This window comes from Xenopus laevis, chromosome 4L, assembly GCF_017654675.1.
Source record: "Xenopus laevis strain J_2021 chromosome 4L, Xenopus_laevis_v10.1, whole genome shotgun sequence".
NCBI classification, from domain to species: Eukaryota; Metazoa; Chordata; class Amphibia; order Anura; family Pipidae; genus Xenopus; species Xenopus laevis.
In genome coordinates, this window is record NC_054377.1 from 20,194,038 (window position 1) to 20,219,012 (window position 24,975).

Genomic DNA, 24,975 nt, shown 5'->3' on the forward strand with positions numbered 1-24,975 from the left:
GTATTCCACACTTCCAACACTTAAATTGTGCTTTTCTTCACAAGACAGCACAACAATGTTACACAATAGTCTCTCATCTGAGTGTGTAGTCTTTTTGACTACCCCAGGGTCTTTACACAGACAATGGAGTCACCATGAGGTCTGCAACCAGATACGCACAGTTCAGCTTCAAGGAGATCAAATTCTCAAGGCCTTTCTAAATATGTTTCTAATTTAATAAGCAATGCAAATACAAATGTTATTGTCTACTCATTGGCAGGGTTATGTGGTGACTACAATAATGTTCAACTGGATGACTTCAAAGTGCTAAGTGGAGTTATTGAAGGAGCTGCCTCCTCTTTTGGAAATACTTGGAAGACCAAAGGAAGCTGTCCAAATGTTGTGTCATACTTTGATGATCCTTGCTCAAACAGTGTTGAAAATGGTAGGTTTGACTTTAAATATCAGCAAAAAATATGCATGCAAAACTTGCAAACATACTACAAATTTTGGTGCAGTGCTCTTGAACTGTCACCAGATTTAAAACAGAGACCATCTTTTTCTCATAAAATCTTTATTTCTGCCTATAAGGAAATATGGAGTTACATATCAAGAATAGTTCTGATCTGATGCAAATGTAGGTATATTTGATTGTGAAAATATGTGGTTTTAGTGGTTTATTGTTAGGATTTGCAAATGTCAAAAAGTGAACTGTTTTAACAGCTAGGTTAAGCAAAGGTTAACAAACTGCTTATTGGCAATAAAGGTCTTTTTTTAGTGATATTTTCATTCTTAGGTCTATAGAGAGCGATGAATGACATTTCACCCCTGTGTATACTAAACCAATTTTTATTACACAGCTCATGTAAACATGATTTGACCCACGTATGTCTTATTTTAGTTATTTTATTGGAAGTGGAAAATACGAGATATGAAGTACATATGAAGTAAATTAATATTGTGGAATCTTTACAGCAAACTATGCCAATTTCTGGTGCTCAAAGTTAAGTGACCCTGAGGGACCTTTCGCAGAATGCCATTCTAAAGTGGATCCACTTTTATACAGAACGGTATGGAAATTAATAATTCATTACAATGAAATATTTAATGGGAATATACAGTAAAAGAACCATGTTAACAAAGATTGTTTCTCTTAGCTACTCTTAGCTGCTCACATTGTTTGCCCAGTATTTAGAAGAATCACTTGTCCTAGTTCTGCAACAATCTAGTAAAAGTTTTATAACCACTGCCTATATATTACTAGTGGGTGTTATTGAGCATTTTATTTTATATATCTCTAGAACTGTATGTTCGATTCTTGCATCCATGCCTACAGTCAAGACAGCATGTGTGCAGCTCTCTCAGCTTACGTCCATGCTTGCGCTAGAATGGGTGTTCTCATAACAGGATGGAGAGATACTAACTGCGGTAAGTTTCAGGCATATCAGTAAGCATTCATTTGTGCAGCCTAAAGAATTGTACAATTTGTTATTGAATAAAATGTAAGTATTATTATTCCTGGCCTGCAATCATAATAAGTTGTTGCTCCATAATTCATTGTCCATATCTCGTTTCGAAGAAGAACTTGGACAATATATACAGTAGCCTAAGTAACACTAGCACACCCAAATACAATGGTTTTTTTTACAGAAAATTAGATCAAGTGTTCTTCATGGTACTACAGAGCTATTGCTTGCTCTTGCATACTGTGTGGATTGAGTTCAGATAACAATTCCAATCTTTTTATAGAGTTTAACACCACCCATGAAGAAAAGCCCCACCACAAGTACTTCTAATTTTCACATAAAATATGTCAGTATCTAATAAAAACACAAAAGAATGAAATTGAGCTTTAGCAAAAGAAATCTTGTACAACTGTTTCTAAATCTATACAAATACATCCTCCAGATTCATACACCACCAAATGCCCAAGTACAATGAGTTACAGCTACAATGTCACAGCCTGCCAACCTACCTGCCGTTCCCTCAGTGAGCTTGATGTCACTTGTGAAATCGACTTTGTGCCTGTTGATGGCTGTGTCTGTACAGCGGGAACCTACCTTAATGAGCAGGGCTTCTGTGTACCTCGTGAACAATGTCCCTGCTATTTCAGGGGCAAAATTGTGCCATCAGGACAAACCATTGGTGAATTTGGAGCCTCATGGTAAGTAGATGCACAAGTAGATTTTAGAAAAGTAGAGGTATCTAATTTCTTAAATTGACTGTAAGGGGGTTAGTTATTAAAGTCCAAATGCCAAAAACTTGAAAATTTATTTTTCTGGATGTATTAAAGCCAGACGCTGCAAACAATCTGATTCTGAAAATCAGACCTACCGAGGAGGTCAATGAGAGACGTCCCAATCCTATTTGGAATTTTCTGTGGTCTGTGCTGGAATTCGCCCCAAAAATCTGACTATTTTGGACTTTTTGGGCAAAAATTAAAAAAAAATATTGCTTTTTTTAGGGTTTGTCCGCGATCTGATTAAATTGTCATTCTCTCAATAGTAAATAAGCTTCAATCGTGGATTCCAGCTTGTTCAGCCTTTTTTAATTGAAAGAGTCAGAAATATTCAGATTTTGATAAGTAAGGCCCTTAGAGTTGGGATTATTTGCTGAATGATAGCTAAATTACAGTTAATTCATTTGGCTGATTGAGATTTGAGATGAGGAATCAGACAGTTATAGGTCATGGTTTATTCAAAGCTATTGCAGAAGGCTTTGGTACATTTCTTAGTTGTTGGTGTATGATCTTTTGCTGTCTGGGCAAAGGATTTGCTGCCAGCAATGGGTGACAAGTGGTACTAAAAGCACTCCAGAAACTTCATTCCAGCTTCTCTCTCTCCCTGTTTTCTAAATTTCATCCTCGCCAATCCCTCCTGAATCCTGGGCCAGATGGGAATCTAACTGACATTTCCTTCTTAGACCAGTGTGGCTTCCCCATTGTGTGTGTGGGGGGATATTTCTCTCTAACAAAAACCATAAGAAGCTTAAAGGATCACTTTATCTTATTACTTTGTTACAATATTCTTGCTTAATTTAATATATATATATATATATATATATATATATATATATATATATATATATATACTTGGCATATATCGTTTATTTCTATACATGCAGTTTTCTTTGGTGCTTCTGTGCCTGTCTGTTTTTATCTAGCTCCTAGCTCTTTGGTTTTTAGGCATACCTCCTGTAATGTAAATTAAAACACAACTGGAAGTGTATAGGATGTGATATTGAATCTTGTGGTCAACTAGCCAGAAAATACAGGCTCTTGTCTATTTAAAACTAAATAGATAACAAAGGGATAATATGAAATAGTGCTTTTATGTTTTCTTTTATGTAGCCTAGTAAATTTGTATTTCTTTTTGCTACAGTACCTGCAACATGGGAAAATTAGACTGCATTGGACACCTTAAGCTTTCGAAAGGTAAATGTTTTTATTGATGTGTAAGTAGCTTGTATTTATCTACTTTGATGTTTGTTTAGTTATAGGACAAGGAACCAACAGCCCCCAACCCACTTTGGCTACTTTGGCCCAATCTGGTACTGGGTACAGAATGTAGTCACATCCAAAGTGCTTTAAAAAAATTCACTAATGAGTGCACGTTTGCACACTTTACTTTGCATCCCTCTATAATGTCATATGTCCTATTTTTTTGCTAAAAAGCTGTTAAGCTATTTTTTATTCCTACCAACATGTAATTCCTTGGCATCTTCTTAAAGGAAGTTCTAAAATCTGACTTTGCTTACAGTGTGGAAACCTTTCTACTGCTGATGGTGAAGCTACCTTTCCCTGGGCTTAATGGCATTACCTCTTTTCACTTGCAATGTCTTAAAGGGGTAGTTCCCCATCCAACATTTTTTTTAGTTCAGTTGGGTTCAGATTGTTCACAAGAAATAAATTCTTTTACCAATTACTTTCCATTTTCTATGGGTGATCGTTTTTCTTATATTGAAATGTAAAGTTTCATTTTTCACCTTTTTCTTTCTAAGCGGCTCTGTGAGAGGGGGTCCTTGCTGAGCGGAATCCCTGAGTTTCATTACAGACAGCTGTTAGCTGCTAATACTCCAGAGATGCTGCTGAGAAATGTATCAACTAAATGATGCAAAATTGTAACAGTTTAGATTCTACACCTGAATTACTGAGTTGCCAGACTGGCAATTTCAACAATTGAAAAAGTCTTTCTGTTCTGGTGAACAATCAGAAAATAACTGAACTGAAAAAGATTTTGAAAGTTGAACAAACCCTTTAAGAAAAATAAACTTTTTCTTAAAATAGTTGACTTTGTATATATTTATTTATGTTGATAATATTATTTCCTTATCTTTTGTAGATTGTAAGGGGCCTAAGGTCTATTTCGACTGCACTAACAAACCTGCTGGGACCACTGGTGTAGAATGTGAGAAGAGCTGTCAGACTCTTGATATGAGCTGTGTAAGTTGTCCTAATTTACTAATTTAATGAAGTTTATTGATTCAGAAAACATATTTTGGTTTATCCAACCACTCAATCACATACAGTATATTGTTAACTGTAGTTACTATATAGGTGTGGGATGTTCTTATTCTTTTTTTTTTATGTTCCTAACAGTACAGCGCTCAGTGTGTGCCTGGCTGCATGTGCCCCGAAGGATATGTAGCAAATGGAACTGATGGGTGTATTCAACAGGAACAGTGTCCTTGCATGCACAACAATGACGCTTATGCCGATGGGTCTACAATCAGAGTTGCATGCCAATCTTGGTAACTTGCTCTATTTAAATAGTCATTAGTAGGCAATATATTTAAATTATTATTAAAATTTTTTAAGCAAGCACTGTATTTCATATGGTTCCAACTATATTCTTTGCATTAGTCGAATGCTGACATATAACATTTAGAATGATCTTAACAAATAACCAGATTTCTCTTACCAATCAAAATTCTCAGGTTTTTATAACTGTGCTCTTGTTTTATTGTCGGCATGTTTGTTTTTTCTTTCAACAAAAACATTTGGGAACTCAAAGGCCTATTAAAACTAATATACACATCGGCATTTGTTTGGATGTAAATCAGTAATCTTGAGTCAACATGAGCCTTTTTAACAGTTCTTTGCCTCAAAATTTGGGGGAATCTTGCACAGAATGTTTGTGGATGTTTTCTGTCTCTAGAAAAAGCCGATACACCAAAGATAAATATCCAAATCTGAAAAAATACAAGCAGAATTTCATGGAAAATGAAAATTCTTTCAAAAAATATGCTAAATCTTCCCATAACCTAGGCACTTTAGCTTGGTAAAGTAAATGTGAACAATTTCCTCCTTCTCTTGATATTATTGGACTAGTACTAGTGAAATTGGTCAGCAGAGCCTTTACAGATATTTACACTGTCCATTTTATTTTTCCTCAACACATGAGTTTTTTTTTTATTTTTCCTCCATATTCAGCACCTGTAAAAACAGAATGTGGGATTGCACTGGTGAGACTTGTCTGGGAACCTGTGCTGTGTATGGAGATGGCCACTATTACACATTCGACAGCAAGAGATACAGTTTCAGTGGAGACTGTCAATACATTCTGGCTCAAGTAAGTTTTGCCCCCATTTTATAAATGTTAAACACTCTTTCCAATTCTCAAGCAAATGATTTTTAGCAACTGTTTCTTTCTGGGAATAACAGGGCAGTTAAAATGCAAGGCGTTGCATAGGGTTAAGTGTACAGTAGGAGTCGTAGCACTTTATTAAAAAAAATACAAAGTTTGCGATAAGTAATACCTGTAGTCATTTAAATCAGTAACCCTCTCTTTGATACTTTAATTTTCTTTATTTTTTGATATTAGGATTTTTGCAATGATCCCACAAATGGTACCTTCCGCATCATAACTGAAAACATTGCATGTGGAAGCACAGGAACCACTTGTTCCAAATCTATCCGGTTCCATCTTGGAGTAAGTCATCATTTTTTCATATGTATCCCTAAATAAACAGTTGATGTCCTCTTTAATTTATTGTTTGGTGTATTAAAACAAATGAACTAGAGCAATTAAATATCATTAAATATTGTAATAACGTTTTAACAAAAGAGGAATGTTCACAAGCAGCAAAAAACATTGGACAATTTGTCAAAGAGAACTCTACTTTAGAGTGATTAAACTGGCATCCCATATATAGACATATAATCCAATAATTTTGGATTTGGATTTCCAAAATCCACATGGCAGTGTGAAAAAAGTAATAATGTAAATTACTTTTAATAATACACAGATAATGTCCTATTGGGATAGTAGTCAGGCTCCCTGATCCAGTAAAATAATACTTCTTCTTCTTGATCTCCTATTTGATGTAATCCCTCACAATATGTAGAGTAAGAAAAAAGGATTATAGGTGTGAGATCCATTATCCATCTCCCATAGACTCCATTTTAATCAAACAATTCCAATTTGTAAAGATGATTTCCCTTTACTCTGTAATAATAATAAAACTGTACTTCCTAAAATATATAATTATATGCTTTTTTTAGTAGACTTAAGGTATAGAGATCCAAATTATAGAATGATCTCTTATCTGAAATACCCCTGGTCCCAAGCATTCTGGATAACGATTCTTATACCTGTCCTGGGAAATTAACTGAGAATCTATGTTACATGAATAATATACAAAACAAACCATTAAAAAGAGATATGCACCTCCAAAATCAAAGCGAAAATCAGAAAAGAAAACATATGTACTAAAATTGCACATTATTCTTCCCATCTTCTGCTAACAATCATTCTTAATTTTACATACTGTATTTTTTTTCCAGAATAATGTACTAGTACTCGCTGAAGGAAAGTTTGAAGTGCATCAGAAAGATTCTGGAACCTATGTGCCATACAAAGTGCACCAGATGGGCATATTTTTGGTGATTGAGACTCTAAATGGCATAGTTCTAGTGTGGGACAGGAAAACAAGTATTTATATTAAACTTCAGCCAGAGTTTCAGGTAAGCTCAAAAAGCCACATCTATCAAATAATCAAAATGGGACTTTTGTGAAAATTTAAATTTTATACACGCCTGAAAATAAGAAATATTCTAAATATAACCAGTTCAAAATTCAGTACCATATCCTATATCAACAATCTGTCTCTCTACATGCAGGAATCAGAGTCAGATGATGATTGACAGGTTAAACACATAGGTGTGATTATTATTACTAACTATCATGAGAAATAATTGAAACCTACTTTTACAGACAACTTGCTACAACATCAATAGTAAAGGAAAAATTGGTGATTTCAGTAAATAATTTGTAACTTATTATATTTAGAAACCTTCTTATTTTTATGCGGCCAATTTATTAACATTCCTATTGTTTTTTCATTCCCCTGAACTGTACTTTTTAGCGCCAAAATTGTGTATTAATATAATAATGCTATACCACAGAAAAATTACATTTATTAACTGTAAAAACCATGAAAATCTCTAATACGACATCTTCATCTAACAATTAATGAGGTCATGTAGAAGTCCATCAAGGGCATTTTCTTTTACCAGATGTAAAATCTTTCTTTGATTTGAGCTTTTAAAGGTTATCATTTTTATTAATGATATTGTTTTATTTTTAGATGTTTTAATAGATAAGTAGATATTTGTGGGATATTTTATGTGGGTTTAATTGAGGTTGAAAAACATAATCGAATTTTGATAAATAGGTCCCCACAAGAGTTTAGAATACATTTTCATTTTCACAATGGTTCCCCTTTAAATGTATTCACATCAGTTAATGGATGCTTTTTATCTAATCATCCCACACAGAGTAAAATTTGTGGATTATGCGGCAACTATGATGGAAACGCTATAAATGACTTCACCACCAGAAGTCTATCAGTGGTTGCAGATGTACTGGAATTCGGAAACAGTTGGAAACAATCCACAAGTTGTCCAGCTCCTGTAGCAATCGGGGATTCTTGTGCAGCCAATACATACAGAAAGCCATGGGCAGAGAAAAAGTGCAGTGCTATTATTGGGTCCACCTTTGCGGCTTGCCATGCTTTTGTAAGTTTTGTAACAGGTTTAAGATTCAAATACTGTAGCAGTCACAAAACTAGATTAACAATCATAATTTTGATAGTATTAGTCTTGTAGTGGACACATCAGAGCTTATTTTGTTGCCATGGACTATATTTGAGAAATAAAATCACACACCTAAATATAGCAAATAGTCATGTAATTTATGACATTTACATTTTTTTAAGATATTTTTTAATATCAAACACATATTTATAAATACATACACACAACATGGTAGTTAACAAATGAATTCAATCCAAATTACTGTATATCGTTGACAAATAAATGTTTCTTCCCCAAACCAGGTAAACCCAAATCCATATTATTCCACATGTGTCAATGATGCTTGTGCTTGTGATAGTGGTGGGGATTGTGAGTGTCTCTGTACTGCCATTGCTGCATACGCCCAAGCCTGCAGTGAGGCTGGTGCATGCGTCAGCTGGAGAACCCCAGATTTCTGTCGTAAGTACATGCACAAATAAAGTTACTACTACTGCTACTTATAATTTATTGTTGATCATTTTTGTTATTTGCATATTAACAGGTATTTAAAAGTAAAATTGTATATTTATACTTGTTTATGTGTATACCCTTATCTAGCCAAAGTTCCACTCAAGGAAGCTATAATCTGTATGAGCTGGAAAAAAAATGAAATGCCATATATTTGTTTGTTTTAGCAAAACCTTCAGAGAATTCATTGATTGTATTTTTCCCCAACAAACAGCTTTGTTCTGTGACTTCTACAACCTTGAAGGACAGTGTGAATGGCATTACCAAGCATGTGGTGCACCATGCATGAGGACTTGCAGGAATCCAAGTGGAAAATGCTATTACAAACTGATGGGATTAGAAGGTATCAAATTAAAGTAAAAATGTTTCAAACACCAATAAACCATCAGGTTAACAGTGATAATGCAGATTATTACATATTTGAATACTGTATATAATGGACACAATTATTCAGCTATCTGCATCTGGCATTGACTTTACTCTTTGCAGCCAACCTAATAACAATATTGGTTATCTTCCTGGTGGAACAAACAGTTTAACCCAAATTGCAGTCTCATGAGTAAATTTAATCTAAATCTTAAGTTTGTCTATTAAAAACATTAGCTGCCTGTGCTGAAATTGGCTGTTTGGCCACTGCTTAAAGCCGAAGGGTGCCTTGTGTTATTGGTCATGGTCAGCTAAATCAGTTGTAATGGAACTCTCCATAGTGGGGTCATCTTCCTAGGTTGTATTCTAATCTGTATAATGTCCCTTTTCCAATTTGAAGATATTGTGGTCTGCGATAGGTTTCATACAATAATACGAAACATTCGGGTGTTTTGGCCGATAACTCGAACAAAATTGAGTAATTTGAGAGTCAAATCCGAAATATTCACAATTTTCAAATGAATTTTTCCCAAACCAAATTTTTTTAATTATTTTATTAATAAATAAGGTGAAATCATGGATAATGTTTGATAGAGTTTGTTTTATTCAAATTACGAAAAAAAAATGAGTTTTAGTAAATAACCCCCAAAGTGTATAAAAAAATAAATATGCAAGGGGAAGAAGCTCTTAACTCTCCATCATCAAGAATAAACTGGTATTTTAAAGGCACCATCCACCATATATATATAAAAGACAATTGTTTAAATAAAGTATGTGTTCTAATGTAAGACAGAGCCTCCATGCTCATATGAATGGATTACATACAGTATGCACAGTACGTGTCATATGTAACTACAACTACCAAGAAATGATGTTAACAACTTTTTACCTATATAGGTTGCTACCCAGTATGTCCACCTGACAGACCTTACTTTGACGAGGAAAGGATGCGCTGTGTGAGATCTTGCTGTTATGATGGTAAAGGCCGAAATTACATGGTTGGTCAAGTGATGGAGAGAGAGCCAGAGGACGCTATCTGTACAATCTGGTAAGAAAATAAGTATTATTTCATATACTCAGCCCTGTATTTAGGTGCCAATAAATACAGGGTAATAATTATGTGAAGTATAAAGAGGTATAATATTTATTGAAATATAATTTTTTCCCTTTTATTTCCTTGCTCCCAAATATTCACCTCGCAATTAAAAATTGCTACAGGCTTAGTACTGTGGCTAACCCCTTAAAAAATGCTGCATCCATGAAGGGCTAGAAGTGGGAACCATGAAGGCAGGATGCTTAGCAATTCCCTTCTGATAAGGGGCTCGGACACTGATTTAGCTTTGAGCTAGCTACCAAGCTAACCATTATGAATGACAGAGCAGATGAAGGTAGTTTGAGCACTGACCACCACAAACTGGCCAACCACCCAAGACAACCCAGTTAGCCACCTCACAAGTGGAGCACATTGTGACAAATGGCAGAGGAGGAAATAGTTCAGACTAGGTAGCAGAAGAGGTACATGACAAGCTCCCACCTAATCGTTTGCACCCTAGACAGGTGCCTCATTTGCCTTCCCATAGTTCCAGCCCATACATTACTGATGAAAATTATTGTAGCATTGTCATATAATTATGCAAATTATGCAAAAATATAAATATACTGTAAGGAAGGTTAAATTTAGAGTACTTTTAATATGTACTGTACTTGCAGCTGTATGAAGATTTGGGGGTAGATAAACAAGATCTGGGGATTTAGGGCTTCTACAAATGACTGAGGGGGCCACTTCTGTTAACCAAAAAAGATTATTGTACATGACCAAACAGTTGATCCAACACTTTGGGGCAGATTTACTTAGGGTCGAATATCGAGGGTTAATTAACCCTCGATATTCGACTGTTGAAGTTAAATCCTTTGACTTTGAATATCGAAGTCAAGAATTTACCGCAATTCGTTTGTTCGAACGATCGAAGGAAAAATCGTTCGATCAAACAATTAACTCCTTTCGAATCGAACGTTTCGAAGGATTTTAATCCATCGATCGAACGATTTTTCTTTGACCAAAAAAAGCTTAGTAAGCCTATGGGGACCTTCCCCGTAGACTAACATTGAGGTTCGGTAGGTTTTAGGTGGCAAAGTAGGGGTTTGAAGTTTTTTTTAAAAAGACAATACTTCGAATAGTCAAACGATTTTTAGTTCAAATCTTTGATTCGAAGTCAAAATCGTAGTCAAAGGTCGAAGTAGCCAAAAAAAACATTCGAAATTCAAAGTTTTTTTTTATTCTATTCCTTCACTCGAGCTAAGTAAATGTGCCCCATAGTGATACAATTTCAAAATGATTATTATTAATCACCTTGTTTGCATACAGTATCCCTTTGAGTAACTGTCTGAAAGCACAATACACATTCATATATACTATTTTTATTTTATTTTAGTGTTTGCACCAGAGGAGGAAGGCAATGCTATGCTGATACAAGTAAGTAACTGAGAAGTTGTCAGTACCTAGTGTAAGGGTAGAGTAGGTACTCTAAAAATTTGTAATCTATTAAGTGTGAAAACCATGAAAATCAATCAGAGCTGTGCTGATCCTATTGGACCTTTTTTTTAACTATTCAGACTTTTAGAGGTTTTCAGATTTTTTTCATGAATTTGCTGGAAAACTTTAATTTTTCGAGATTTTAGAGACATTTAGGGGTCAGATCGTTTAGTGCTTTTTTCCATTCTTACTTTTTTATATTTGGATTTTTTAGTAATTTTCATGGCATTAGTGGTTGAGAAATATGGGGGAATGTAATTAATGACGGTAACAGAAAAAAATATCCGCAATGCGAAAAGTTATGCCTCTGTGCGAACAAATTTGCCTTTGTGCGAATTTAATATAGCTTTTGCGACCTGGAAACTGTTTATCGACCACTTCCAACAGTGGAAGAAGGTTTGCGAATTTTATAGTTAGCGCCAGTGCGCGGTGAATGTAATAAAACTTCTTAATGAAAAAGTTGTTATGTTTGCTCCAAAAGATTACAACACCTTCAAGCACTTCTTAAAAGTGGGCAATGCACAACTAAAATTTGCAATGCACAATTAAAAATTGCAATGTAATAACAGTTTAAGGAAGAGTATTACATTGCGAAATTAGACTTTTTATTCTTATTTGTGCTAAATGTTTTGCACTTTTGCGACTTTTATTACATTTCCCCAATTGGTTTTAATCCTGGTTTCAGAAATCCAGTGAGAAAAAGTTATCTCACGGTTTATCATGTAAAAACTCATGGACGAGATTTAGTTTGAGGAGAACTTGATTCTAATTCAGTTTATAGACTTCAATTAATTCAAGCGATAAATATTAAGATACATTTTTCTTCTTTGAATTGCATCTCAAATTTAATCTTGTTCATGTGTTTTCAATTTTTTTCGCTGAAGTTAATCTAGCCAAATTTATTTAACTCCTTCATAATTTTTTGCTACAAAATGAAATGTGTAATTTACTATAATTTCCCTTGCTTTGTTTACTAAATAGTATCATGATGTTTAGTGATGGGCAAGTTTGCGCTGTTTTGCTTCGCTGAAAAATTCGCCGATTTCCAGAGAAATTCACGAAACGGCATCTCGTTTTTTACAACGGCGTCCATCTTTTTGAAAAAAAACGGACGTCAATGTCAATTTATTTTCAACGCCGGCGAATTCTCGACGCTGGTGAATTTTTGCCAGCGAATTTTCTCGGCCATTTTGCGAATTTATTCGCCGGCGGCGAATCGCTCAAATCGCCTGGCAAATAAATTCGCCCATCACTAATGATGTTTTCTTTTTTTTTTCAAAAGCGTGAGTATATTTGAAGCATGGTGGGGAATAAGTGTTTCGTTAGAAAAATGAGAGAATTGGATCAAAAGATAAATAATTAAATTGGATAAATTTATGATATTAATATGCTGGTACATTTTTTACAACATTTTGAAACATTCCATTGCATTTTCTCTTTCTCCATAGGTTGTTGCGAGTATGATAAAACAATGTATACAACAGCTCAACCAATCTATAGTACTACTGATGGACTGGGAGGTTGTATCCATGCTACATGTAAGAATGGAACAATTGTAAGATCCACTACAGATACACCTTGCATAGAAACTACAACAATACCAACAACAACTAGTGTAACTACAACATCCACCAGTACACCAGGTAAAACCCTATAAATCTTATTTAATATATGGGTCATTTACATTAAGAAGTGCAATGTGCAAAGTGCAAAAAAAGGCTGCAACTAACCATTTTTGTACATTGCACAGTCACAAGTCTCTGCACTCTTTACAGAGACTTGCAGCTTGCCCCATAAACTGTTTATAGCTAGAAAGGAAGACACACCTAGGAGCTCTGCCCCCAACTTGGTTGTCTTTCAGAGTGTCCCCTTACACAGCAGAGCACAACTCTCCCCATGCTGAACTGTTGCTCAGGGGTATTTTGAATCACCCTTTATGATTCTTTGAATATATAAAAATGTATAGATAAATAAATGCAAGTAAAAAATCCCTACATGTGTGAAATAGATCAACTAAACCTTTTCAAAGGTTTGATTTTACCAAAATAAATATACTGACCTATACACCATAAGTTTTCTTAAATAATGCTTTCTTATACTGCATACATTATACAAATACTAAAAAGGATATATGTATATTAGGATGATAAATTTAAAAGGCATATCATTTCGCTCATCTTGCAGGTTGTAGTACCTTCCGTACACCTCCTACCTGTACAAACACTTCATGGATTGATGTAAGCTATCCAGTATTTGGAGGAACTGGAGATGATGAAACTTTTGATAACATCAAAAGAAATGGAATTCCCATTTGTGATGAGACAATGACTGTAGTGAGTGTTGAATGCAGAGCAAAAGAGTTTCCAGGTTATTCATTGAAAGATATTGGACAACAGATAACATGCAATAAAGATGTAGGTTTAATCTGCCTTAACAGCGACAATTACCCAAAATGTGAAAACTATGAAATCAAAATTAAATGTTGTACAGGAGAACCAATTACAGAACCAATTGAAACAACTACATGTTCAATGACAACTACAACAACAACTACAAGTAGTCCAACAACAACTACAACCACAACAACAAGCCATCCACCAACCACAACAACAAGCCATACAACAACTACAACGACAAGTCATCCTCCAACCACCACCACATCCCATCCACCACCAACAACAACCACCACCACATCCCATCCACCAACTACAACAACCACAACAAGTCATCCTCCAACCACATCCACCACCACCACATCACATCCCCCAACCACCACCACATCTCATCCACCAACCACCACTACCACCACTACATCTCATCCACCAACCACCAGCACTACCACTACATCTCATCCACCAACCACCACCACATCCCATCCACCAACAACAACCACATCCCATCCTCCAACCACAACAACTACCACATCCCATCCACCAACCACAACAACAACTACAACAAGTCCACCAACAACAACTACATCTACTACAGTGACCACAACGAGTGTTACCCCAACACCCACCAGGACACCACGTAAGAAATTACCATTAATCTTCTTCAATGTGTTTAGTTAAAACAGTAACAATTATTAATTTAAAAATCCATTCTATGTCCCTTCAACATTACCCCTACCCTGCACAATTTCTTTTTTATTTTAAATGCTTTCTGCAAAAATAACATACTTAAGGTCGTTTGCCTGCCATACTAAAAAGGCAATAAGGCAACACGAGCTTTGCCAGACTCTACGTGCACACTCCCCAGAGGCTCCCGACAACTCATCTTCAAACTGAAAGTCTTTTGCTGCAGCTCTATGGAGGATTTTGAATCTGCAGTTTTGTTTTCTCAGCTGTGATTTATTTCTAAAACCGCTGCGAGCAGCAAAGGAAGCATCCAATAGAGCCGTAAGTCCAAACTGTCAGTGCACTCATTCCTTCAACTGCTCACAGCACTTACAACAATATATCACAGCAAATGAAGGAACCTGTTGGGGAGTGCCCACATAGTATCTGGCACAGTTAATGTGGCCCTATCGCCTTTTTGGTACAGCAGAAAGAGGACCTTTACATGGTATTTTTAAATTATGCACTTAAACTAAAAAATCATGCAGATAAATTAAGAATAATTGTATCTATTTCCTATAGCTGACTATAATGCCAATACCATGAGCTCCAAAATGGTTTTGGTATCCTGTATAGATGATAAAAAATATATATACAATATGTACAAAAGGCAGATAACTTTGCTCCTTTTGCAGGTTGTATTCACTACCCTGTCTGTACAAATACCTCATGGATTGATGTAAGTTATCCAGAATTTGGAGGAACTGGAGATGATGAATCTTTTGTTAATATCAGAAGACAAGGAATTTCTATTTGTGATGAGACGATGACTATTATGAGTGTTCAATGCAGAGCAAAAGAATTTCCCACTGCTTCATTGGGAGACTTAGGACAAACAATAACATGCAATAGAGATGTAGGTTTGATATGCCAAAACAGTGACAACTTCCCAAAATGTGAAAACTATGAAATCCAAATTCAGTGTTGCAGTGATATTCCAGGAAGAGATGGTGAAACAACACCAGATACAGCCATAGAAACAACTACATGTTCAATGACTACAACAACAACTACAAGCAGTCCAACAACAACCACGACCACAACAACAAGCCATCCACCAACCACAACAACAAGCCATACAACAACTACAACGACAAGTCATCCTCCAACCACCACCACATCCCATCCACCACCAACAACAACCACCACCACATCCCATCCACCAACTACAACAACCACAACAAGTCATCCTCCAACCACATCCACCACCACCACATCACATCCCCCAACCACCACCACATCTCATCCACCAACCACCACTACCACCACTACATCTCATCCACCAACCACCAGCACTACCACTACATCTCATCCACCAACCACCACCACATCCCATCCACCAACCACAACCACCACCACCACATCCCATCCACCAACAACAACCACATCCCATCCTCCAACCACAACAACTACCACATCCCATCCACCAACCACAACAACAACTACAACAAGTCCACCAACAACAACTACATCTACTACAGTGACCACAACGAGTGTTACCCCAACACCCACCAGTACACCACGTAAGAAATTACCATTAATCTTCTTCAATGTGTTTAGTTAAAACAGTAACAATTATTAATTTAAAAATCCATTCTATGTCCCTTCAACATTACCCCTACCCTGCACAATTTCTTTTTATTTTAAATGCTTTCTGCAAAAATAACATACTTAAGGTCGTTTGCCTGCCATACTAAAAGGCAATAAGGCAACACGAGCTTTGCCAGACTCTACGTGCACACTCCCCAGAGGCTCCCGACAACTCATCTTCAAACTGAAAGTCTTTTGCTGCAGCTCTAGGGAGGATTTTGAATCTGCAGTTTTGTTTTCTCAGCTGTGATTTATTTCTAAAACCACTGCGAGCAGCAAAGGAAGCATCCAATAGAGCCGTAAGTCCAAACTGTCAGTGCACTCATTCCTTCAACTGCTCACAGCACTTACAACAATATATCACAGCAAATGAAGGAACCTGTTGGGGAGTGCCCACTTAGTATCTGGCACAGTTAATGTGGCCCTATCGCCTTTTTGGTACAGCAGAAAGAGGACCTTTACATGGTATTTTTAAATTATGCACTTAAACTAAAAAATCATGCAGATAAATTAAGAATAATTGTATCTATTTCCTATAGCTGACTATAATGCCAATACCATGAGCTCCAAAATGGTTTTGGTATCCTGTATAGATGATAAAAATATATATACAATATGTACAAAGGCAGATAACTTTGCTCCTTTTGCAGGTTGTATTCACTACCCTGTCTGTACAAATACCTCATGGATTGATGTAAGTTATCCAGAATTTGGAGGAACTGGAGATGATGAATCTTTTGTTAATATCAGAAGACAAGGAATTTCTATTTGTGATGAGACGATGACTATTATGAGTGTTCAATGCAGAGCAAAAGAATTTCCCACTGCTTCATTGGGAGACTTAGGACAAACAATAACATGCAATAGAGATGTAGGTTTGATATGCCAAAACAGTGACAACTTCCCAAAATGTGAAAACTATGAAATCCAAATTCAGTGTTGCAGTGATATTCCAGGAAGAGATGGTGAAACAACACCAGATACAGCCATAGAAACAACTACATGTTCAATGACTACAACAACAACTACAAGCAGTCCAACAACAACCACGACCACAACAACAAGCCATCCACCAACCACAACAACAAGCCATACAACAACTACAACGACAAGTCATCCTCCAACCACCACCACATCCCATCCACCACCAACAACAACCACCACCACATCCCATCCACCAACTACAACAACCACAACAAGTCATCCTCCAACCACATCCACCACCACCACATCACATCCCCCAACCACCACCACATCTCATCCACCAACCACCACTACCACCACTACATCTCATCCACCAACCACCAGCACTACCACTACATCTCATCCACCAACCACCACCACATCCCATCCACCAACCACAACCACCACCACCACATCCCATCCACCAACAACAACCACATCCCATCCTCCAACCACAACAACTACCACATCCCATCCACCAACCACAACAACAACTACAACAAGTCCACCAACAACAACTACATCTACTACAGTGACCACAACGAGTGTTACCCCAACACCCACCAGTACACCACGTAAGAAATTACCATTAATCTTCTTCAATGTGTTTAGTTAAAACAGTAACAATTATTAATTTAAAAATCCATTCTATGTCCCTTCAACATTACCCCTACCCTGCACAATTTCTTTTTTATTTTAAATGCTTTCTGCAAAAATAACATACTTAAGGTCGTTTGCCTGCCATACTAAAAAGGCAATAAGGCAACACGAGCTTTGCCAGACTCTACGTGCACACTCCCCAGAGGCTCCCGACAACTCATCTTCAAACTGAAAGTCTTTTGCTGCAGCTCTATGGAGGATTTTGAATCTGCAGTTTTGTTTTCTCAGCTGTGATTTATTTCTAAAACCACTGCGAGCAGCAAAGGAAGCATCCAATAGAGCCGTAAGTCCAAACTGTCAGTGCACTCATTCCTTCAACTGCTCACAGCACTTACAACAATATATCACAGCAAATGAAGGAACCTGTTGGGGAGTGCCCACTTAGTATCTGGCACAGTTAATGTGGCCCTATCGCCTTTTTGGTACAGCAGAAAGAGGACCTTTACATGGTATTTTTAAATTATGCACTTAAACTAAAAAATCATGCAGATAAATTAAGAATAATTGTATCTATTTCCTATAGCTGACTATAATGCCAATACCGTGAGCTCCAAAATGGTTTTGGTATCCTGTATAGATGATAAAAAATATATATACAATATGTACAAAAGGCAGATAACTTTGCTCCTTTTGCAGGTTGTATTCGCTACCCTGTCTGTACAAATACCTCATGGATTGATGTAAGTTATCCAGAATTTGGAGGAACTGGAGATGATGAATCTTTTGTTAATATCAGAAGACAAGGAATTTCTATTTGTGATGAGACGATGACTATTATGAGTGTTCAATGCCAGAGCAAAAGAGTTTCCCACTGCTTCATTGGGAGACTTAGGACAAACAATAACATGCAATAGAGATGTAGGTTTGATATGCCAAAACAGTGACAACTTCCCAAAATGTGAAAACTATGAAATCCAAATTCAGTGTTGCAGTGATATTCCAGGAAGAGATGGTGAAACAACACCAGATACAGCCATAGAAACAACTACATGTTCAATGACTACAACAACAACTACAAGCAGTCCAACAACAACCACAACCACAACAACAAGCCATCCACCAACCACAACAACAAGCCATACAACAACTACAACGACAAGTCATCCTCCAACCACCACCACATCCCATCCACCACCAACAACAACCACCACCACATCCCATCCACCAACTACAACAACCACAACAAGTCATCCTCCAACCACATCCACCACCACCACATCACATCCCCCAACCACCACCACATCTCATCCACCAACCACCACTACCACCACTACATCTCATCCACCAACCACCAGCACTACCACTACATCTCATCCACCAACCACCACCACATCCCATCCTCCAACCACAACAACTACCACATCCCATCCACCAACCACAACAACAACTACAACAAGTCCACCAACAACAACTACATCTACTACAGTGACCACAACGAGTGTTACCCAACACCCACCAGTACACCACGTAAGAAATTACCATTAATCTTCTTCAATGTGTTTAGTTAAAACAGTAACAATTATTAATTTAAAAATCCATTCTATGTCCCTTCAACATTACCCCTACCCTGCACAATTTCTTTTTTATTTTAAATGCTTTCTGCAAAAATAACATACTTAAGGTCGTTTGCCTGCCATACTAAAAAGGCAATAAGGCAACACGAGCTTTGCCAGACTCTACGTGCACACTCCCCAGAGGCTCCCGACAACTCATCTTCAAACTGAAAGTCTTTTGCTGCAGCTCTAGGGAGGATTTTGAATCTGCAGTTTTGTTTTCTCAGCTGTGATTTATTTCTAAAACCGCTGCGAGCAGCAAAGGAAGCATCCAATAGAGCCGTAAGTCCAAACTGTCAGTGCACTCATTCCTTCAACTGCTCACAGCACTTACAACAATATATCACAGCAAATGAAGGAACCTGTTGGGGAGTGCCCACTTAGTATCTGGCACAGTTAATGTGGCCCTATCGCCTTTTTGGTACAGCAGAAAGAGGACCTTTACATGGTATTTTTAAATTATGCACTTAAACTAAAAAATCATGCAGATAAATTAAGAATAATTGTATCTATTTCCTATAGCTGACTATAATGCCAATACCATGAGCTCCAAAATGGTTTTGGTATCCTGTATAGATGATAAAAAATATATATACAATATGTACAAAAGGCAGATAACTTTGCTCCTTTTGCAGGTTGTATTCGCTACCCTGTCTGTACAAATACCTCATGGATTGATGTAAGTTATCCAGAATTTGGAGGAACTGGAGATGATGAATCTTTTGTTAATATCAGAAGACAAGGAATTTCTATTTGTGATGAGACGATGACTATTATGAGTGTTCAATGCAGAGCAAAAGAGTTTCCCACTGCTTCATTGGGAGACTTAGGACAAACAATAACATGCAATAGAGATGTAGGTTTGATATGCCAAAACAGTGACAACTTCCCAAAATGTGAAAACTATGAAATCCAAATTCAGTGTTGCAGTGATATTCCAGGAAGAGATGGTGAAACAACACCAGATACAGCCATAGAAACAACTACATGTTCAATGACTACAACAACAACTACAAGCAGTCCAACAACAACCACAACCACAACAACAAGCCATCCACCAACCACAACAACAAGCCATACAACAACTACAACGACAAGTCATCCTCCAACCACCACCACATCCCATCCACCACCAACAACAACCACCACCACATCCCATCCACCAACTACAACAACCACAACAAGTCATCCTCCAACCACATCCACCACCACCACATCACATCCCCCAACCACCACCACATCTCATCCACCAACCACCACTACCACCACTACATCTCATCCACCAACCACCAGCACTACCACTACATCTCATCCACCAACCACCACCACATCCCATCCACCAACCACAACCACCACCACCACATCCCATCCACCAACAACAACCACATCCCATCCTCCAACCACAACAACTACCACATCCCATCCACCAACCACAACAACAACTACAACAAGTCCACCAACAACAACTACATCTACTACAGTGACCACAACGAGTGTTACCCCAACACCCACCAGTACACCACGTAAGAAATTACCATTAATCTTCTTCAATGTGTTTAGTTAAAACAGTAACAATTATTAATTTAAAAATCCATTCTATGTCCCTTCAACATTACCCCTACCCTGCACAATTTCTTTTTTATTTTAAATGCTTTCTGCAAAAATAACATACTTAAGGTCGTTTGCCTGCCATACTAAAAAGGCAATAAGGCAACACGAGCTTTGCCAGACTCTACGTGCACACTCCCCAGAGGCTCCCGACAACTCATCTTCAAACTGAAAGTCTTTTGCTGCAGCTCTAGGGAGGATTTTGAATCTGCAGTTTTGTTTTCTCAGCTGTGATTTATTTCTAAAACCGCTGCGAGCAGCAAAGGAAGCATCCAATAGAGCCGTAAGTCCAAACTGTCAGTGCACTCATTCCTTCAACTGCTCACAGCACTTACAACAATATATCACAGCAAATGAAGGAACCTGTTGGGGAGTGCCCACTTAATATCTGGCACAGTTAATGTGGCCCTATCGCCTTTTTGGTACAGCAGAAAGAGGACCTTTACATGGTATTTTTAAATTATGCACTTAAACTAAAAAATCATGCAGATAAATTAAGAATAATTGTATCTATTTCCTATAGCTGACTATAATGCCAATACCATGAGCTCCAAAATGGTTTTGGTATCCTGTATAGATGATAAAAATATATATACAATATGTACAAAAGGCAGATAACTTTGCTCCTTTTGCAGGTTGTATTCACTACCCTGTCTGTACAAATACCTCATGGATTGATGTAAGTTATCCAGAATTTGGAGGAACTGGAGATGATGAATCTTTTGTTAATATCAGAAGACAAGGAATTTCTATTTGTGATGAGACGATGACTATTATGAGTGTTCAATGCAGAGCAAAAGAATTTCCCACTGCTTCATTGGGAGACTTAGGACAAACAATAACATGCAATAGAGATGTAGGTTTGATATGCCAAAACAGTGACAACTTCCCAAAATGTGAAAACTATGAAATCCAAATTCAGTGTTGCAGTGATATTCCAGGAAGAGATGGTGAAACAACACCAGATACAGCCATAGAAACAACTACATGTTCAATGACTACAACAACAACTACAAGCAGTCCAACAACAACCACGACCACAACAACAAGCCATCCACCAACCACAACAACAAGCCATACAACAACTACAACGACAAGTCATCCTCCAACCACCACCACATCCCATCCACCACCAACAACAACCACCACCACATCCCATCCACCAACTACAACAACCACAACAAGTCATCCTCCAACCACATCCACCACCACCACATCACATCCCCCAACCACCACCACATCTCATCCACCAACCACCACTACCACCACTACATCTCATCCACCAACCACCAGCACTACCACTACATCTCATCCACCAACCACCACCACATCCCATCCACCAACCACAACCACCACCACCACATCCCATCCACCAACAACAACCACATCCCATCCTCCAACCACAACAACTACCACATCCCATCCACCAACCACAACAACAACTACAACAAGTCCACCAACAACAACTACATCTACTACAGTGACCACAACGAGTGTTACCCCAACACCCACCAGGACAACAGGTAAAAAAATACTATTAATCTCCTTCAATGTGTATATTTAAAAGAAAAGCAACACTAAAAATGTATACTTCCTTTTAACAATACACCTAACCTGCACAATGTTTTTTTTTATCGTAAATGTTTTTTTTTTTACAAAAATAACATAATGAAGGTCTTTTGCCTTCCATACTAAAAAGGCAATAATGTGCACACTCCCCAGAGGCTCCTGACATTTCATCTTCAAACCAAAAGTCTTTTGCTGCAGCTTTAGGGAGGATTTCAAATCTGCAGTTTAGGTTGCTCAGCCATGATTTATTTCTATAAGTGCTGCCAGCAGCAAAGGAATCACCTAATAGAGTCATAAATCAAACTGTCAGTGTGCTCATTCCTACTCACAGCACTTAAAACAATAAATCACAGCAAAGAAAGGAAACTGTTGGGGAGAGCCCACTTAGTAGCTGGCACAGATCAGGTGGCCCTATCGCCTTTTTGGTACAGCAGGAAGAGAACCTTTATATGGTATTTTAACATTATGCTCTTAAACTAAAAAATCATGCAGATAAATTAAAAATAATTGTATCTATTTCCTATAACTGACTAAAATGCCAATACCAGAAGCTCCAAAATGGTTTTTGTATCCTGTATAATTTATTTAAAAAAAAGTAGCACATAAAAATCTTTATTTATGAACAGAAGGCAGATAACTTTGCTCCTTTTGCAGGTTGTATTCACTACCCTGTCTGTACAAATACCTCATGGATTGATGTAAGTTATCCAGAATTTGGAGGAACTGGAGATGATGAATCTTTTGTTAATATCAGAAGACAAGGAATTTCTATTTGTGATGAGACGATGAATGTTGTGAGTGTTCAATGCAGAGCAAAAGACTTCCCCACTGCTTCATTGGGAGACTTAGGACAAACAATAACATGCAATAGAGATGTAGGTTTGATATGCCAAAACAGTGACAACTTCCCAAAATGTGAAAACTATGAAATCCAAATTCAGTGTTGCAGTGATATTCCAGGAAGAGATGCTGAAACAACACCAGATACAGCCATAGAAACAACTACATGTTCAATGACTACAACAACAACTACAAGCAGTCCAACAACAACCACAACCACAACAACAAGCCATCCACCAACCACAACAACAAGCCATACAACAACTACAACGACAAGTCATCCTCCAACCACCACCACATCCCATCCACCACCAACAACAACCACCACCACATCCCATCCACCAACTACAACAACCACAACAAGTCATCCTCCAACCACATCCACCACCACCACATCACATCCCCCAACCACCACCACATCTCATCCACCAACCACCACTACCACCACTACATCTCATCCACCAACCACAACCACCACCACCACATCCCATCCACCAACAACAACCACATCCCATCCTCCAACCACAACAACTACCACATCCCATCCACCAACCACAACAACAACTACAACAAGTCCACCAACAACAACTACATCTACTACAGTGACCACAACGAGTGTTACCCCAACACCCACCAGTACACCACGTAAGAAATTACCATTAATCTTCTTCAATGTGTTTAGTTAAAACAGTAACAATTATTAATTTAAAAATCCATTCTATGTCCCTTCAACATTACCCCTACCCTGCACAATTTCTTTTTTATTTTAAATGCTTTCTGCAAAAATAACATACTTAAGGTCGTTTGCCTGCCATACTAAAAAGGCAATAAGGCAACACGAGCTTTGCCAGACTCTACGTGCACACTCCCCAGAGGCTCCCGACAACTCATCTTCAAACTGAAAGTCTTTTGCTGCAGCTCTAGGGAGGATTTTGAATCTGCAGTTTTGTTTTCTCAGCTGTGATTTATTTCTAAAACCGCTGCGAGCAGCAAAGGAAGCATCCAATAGAGCCGTAAGTCCAAACTGTCAGTGCACTCATTCCTTCAACTGCTCACAGCACTTACAACAATATATCACAGCAAATGAAGGAACCTGTTGGGGAGTGCCCACTTAATATCTGGCACAGTTAATGTGGCCCTATCGCCTTTTTGGTACAGCAGAAAGAGGACCTTTACATGGTATTTTTAAATTATGCACTTAAACTAAAAAATCATGCAGATAAATTAAGAATAATTGTATCTATTTCCTATAGCTGACTATAATGCCAATACCATGAGCTCCAAAATGGTTTTGGTATCCTGTATAGATGATAAAAAATATATATACAATATGTACAAAAGGCAGATAACTTTGCTCCTTTTGCAGGTTGTATTCACTACCCTGTCTGTACAAATACCTCATGGATTGATGTAAGTTATCCAGAATTTGGAGGAACTGGAGATGATGAATCTTTTGTTAATATCAGAAGACAAGGAATTTCTATTTGTGATGAGACGATGACTATTATGAGTGTTCAATGCAGAGCAAAAGAATTTCCCACTGCTTCATTGGGAGACTTAGGACAAACAATAACATGCAATAGAGATGTAGGTTTGATATGCCAAAACAGTGACAACTTCCCAAAATGTGAAAACTATGAAATCCAAATTCAGTGT

At 37.4% G+C, this 24,975-nt stretch overlaps 1 protein-coding gene across 1 annotated transcript in view; it reads left to right on the forward strand.

Annotated features, from left to right (window-relative positions):
- The window catches only part of LOC108704982 (mucin-5AC), a 35,082-nt gene that overhangs the window by 10,055 nt on the left and 52 nt on the right, over nucleotides 1–24,975 (forward strand). Inside the window, 25 exon segments of the mRNA XM_041589598.1 lie at nucleotides 260–424; nucleotides 955–1,049; nucleotides 1,281–1,407; nucleotides 1,888–2,143; nucleotides 3,360–3,412; nucleotides 4,320–4,420; nucleotides 4,577–4,728; nucleotides 5,411–5,549; nucleotides 5,802–5,909; nucleotides 6,764–6,943; nucleotides 7,757–7,996; nucleotides 8,317–8,473; nucleotides 8,736–8,864; nucleotides 9,785–9,935; nucleotides 11,320–11,360; nucleotides 12,869–13,063; nucleotides 13,605–14,450; nucleotides 15,172–16,059; nucleotides 16,666–17,664; nucleotides 18,386–18,540; nucleotides 18,542–19,216; nucleotides 19,913–20,825; nucleotides 21,546–22,433; nucleotides 23,134–23,964; nucleotides 24,686–24,946. Coding sequence (XP_041445532.1) covers nucleotides 260–424; nucleotides 955–1,049; nucleotides 1,281–1,407; nucleotides 1,888–2,143; nucleotides 3,360–3,412; nucleotides 4,320–4,420; nucleotides 4,577–4,728; nucleotides 5,411–5,549; nucleotides 5,802–5,909; nucleotides 6,764–6,943; nucleotides 7,757–7,996; nucleotides 8,317–8,473; nucleotides 8,736–8,864; nucleotides 9,785–9,935; nucleotides 11,320–11,360; nucleotides 12,869–13,063; nucleotides 13,605–14,450; nucleotides 15,172–16,059; nucleotides 16,666–17,664; nucleotides 18,386–18,540; nucleotides 18,542–19,216; nucleotides 19,913–20,825; nucleotides 21,546–22,433; nucleotides 23,134–23,964; nucleotides 24,686–24,946 — 8,745 coding nt within the window.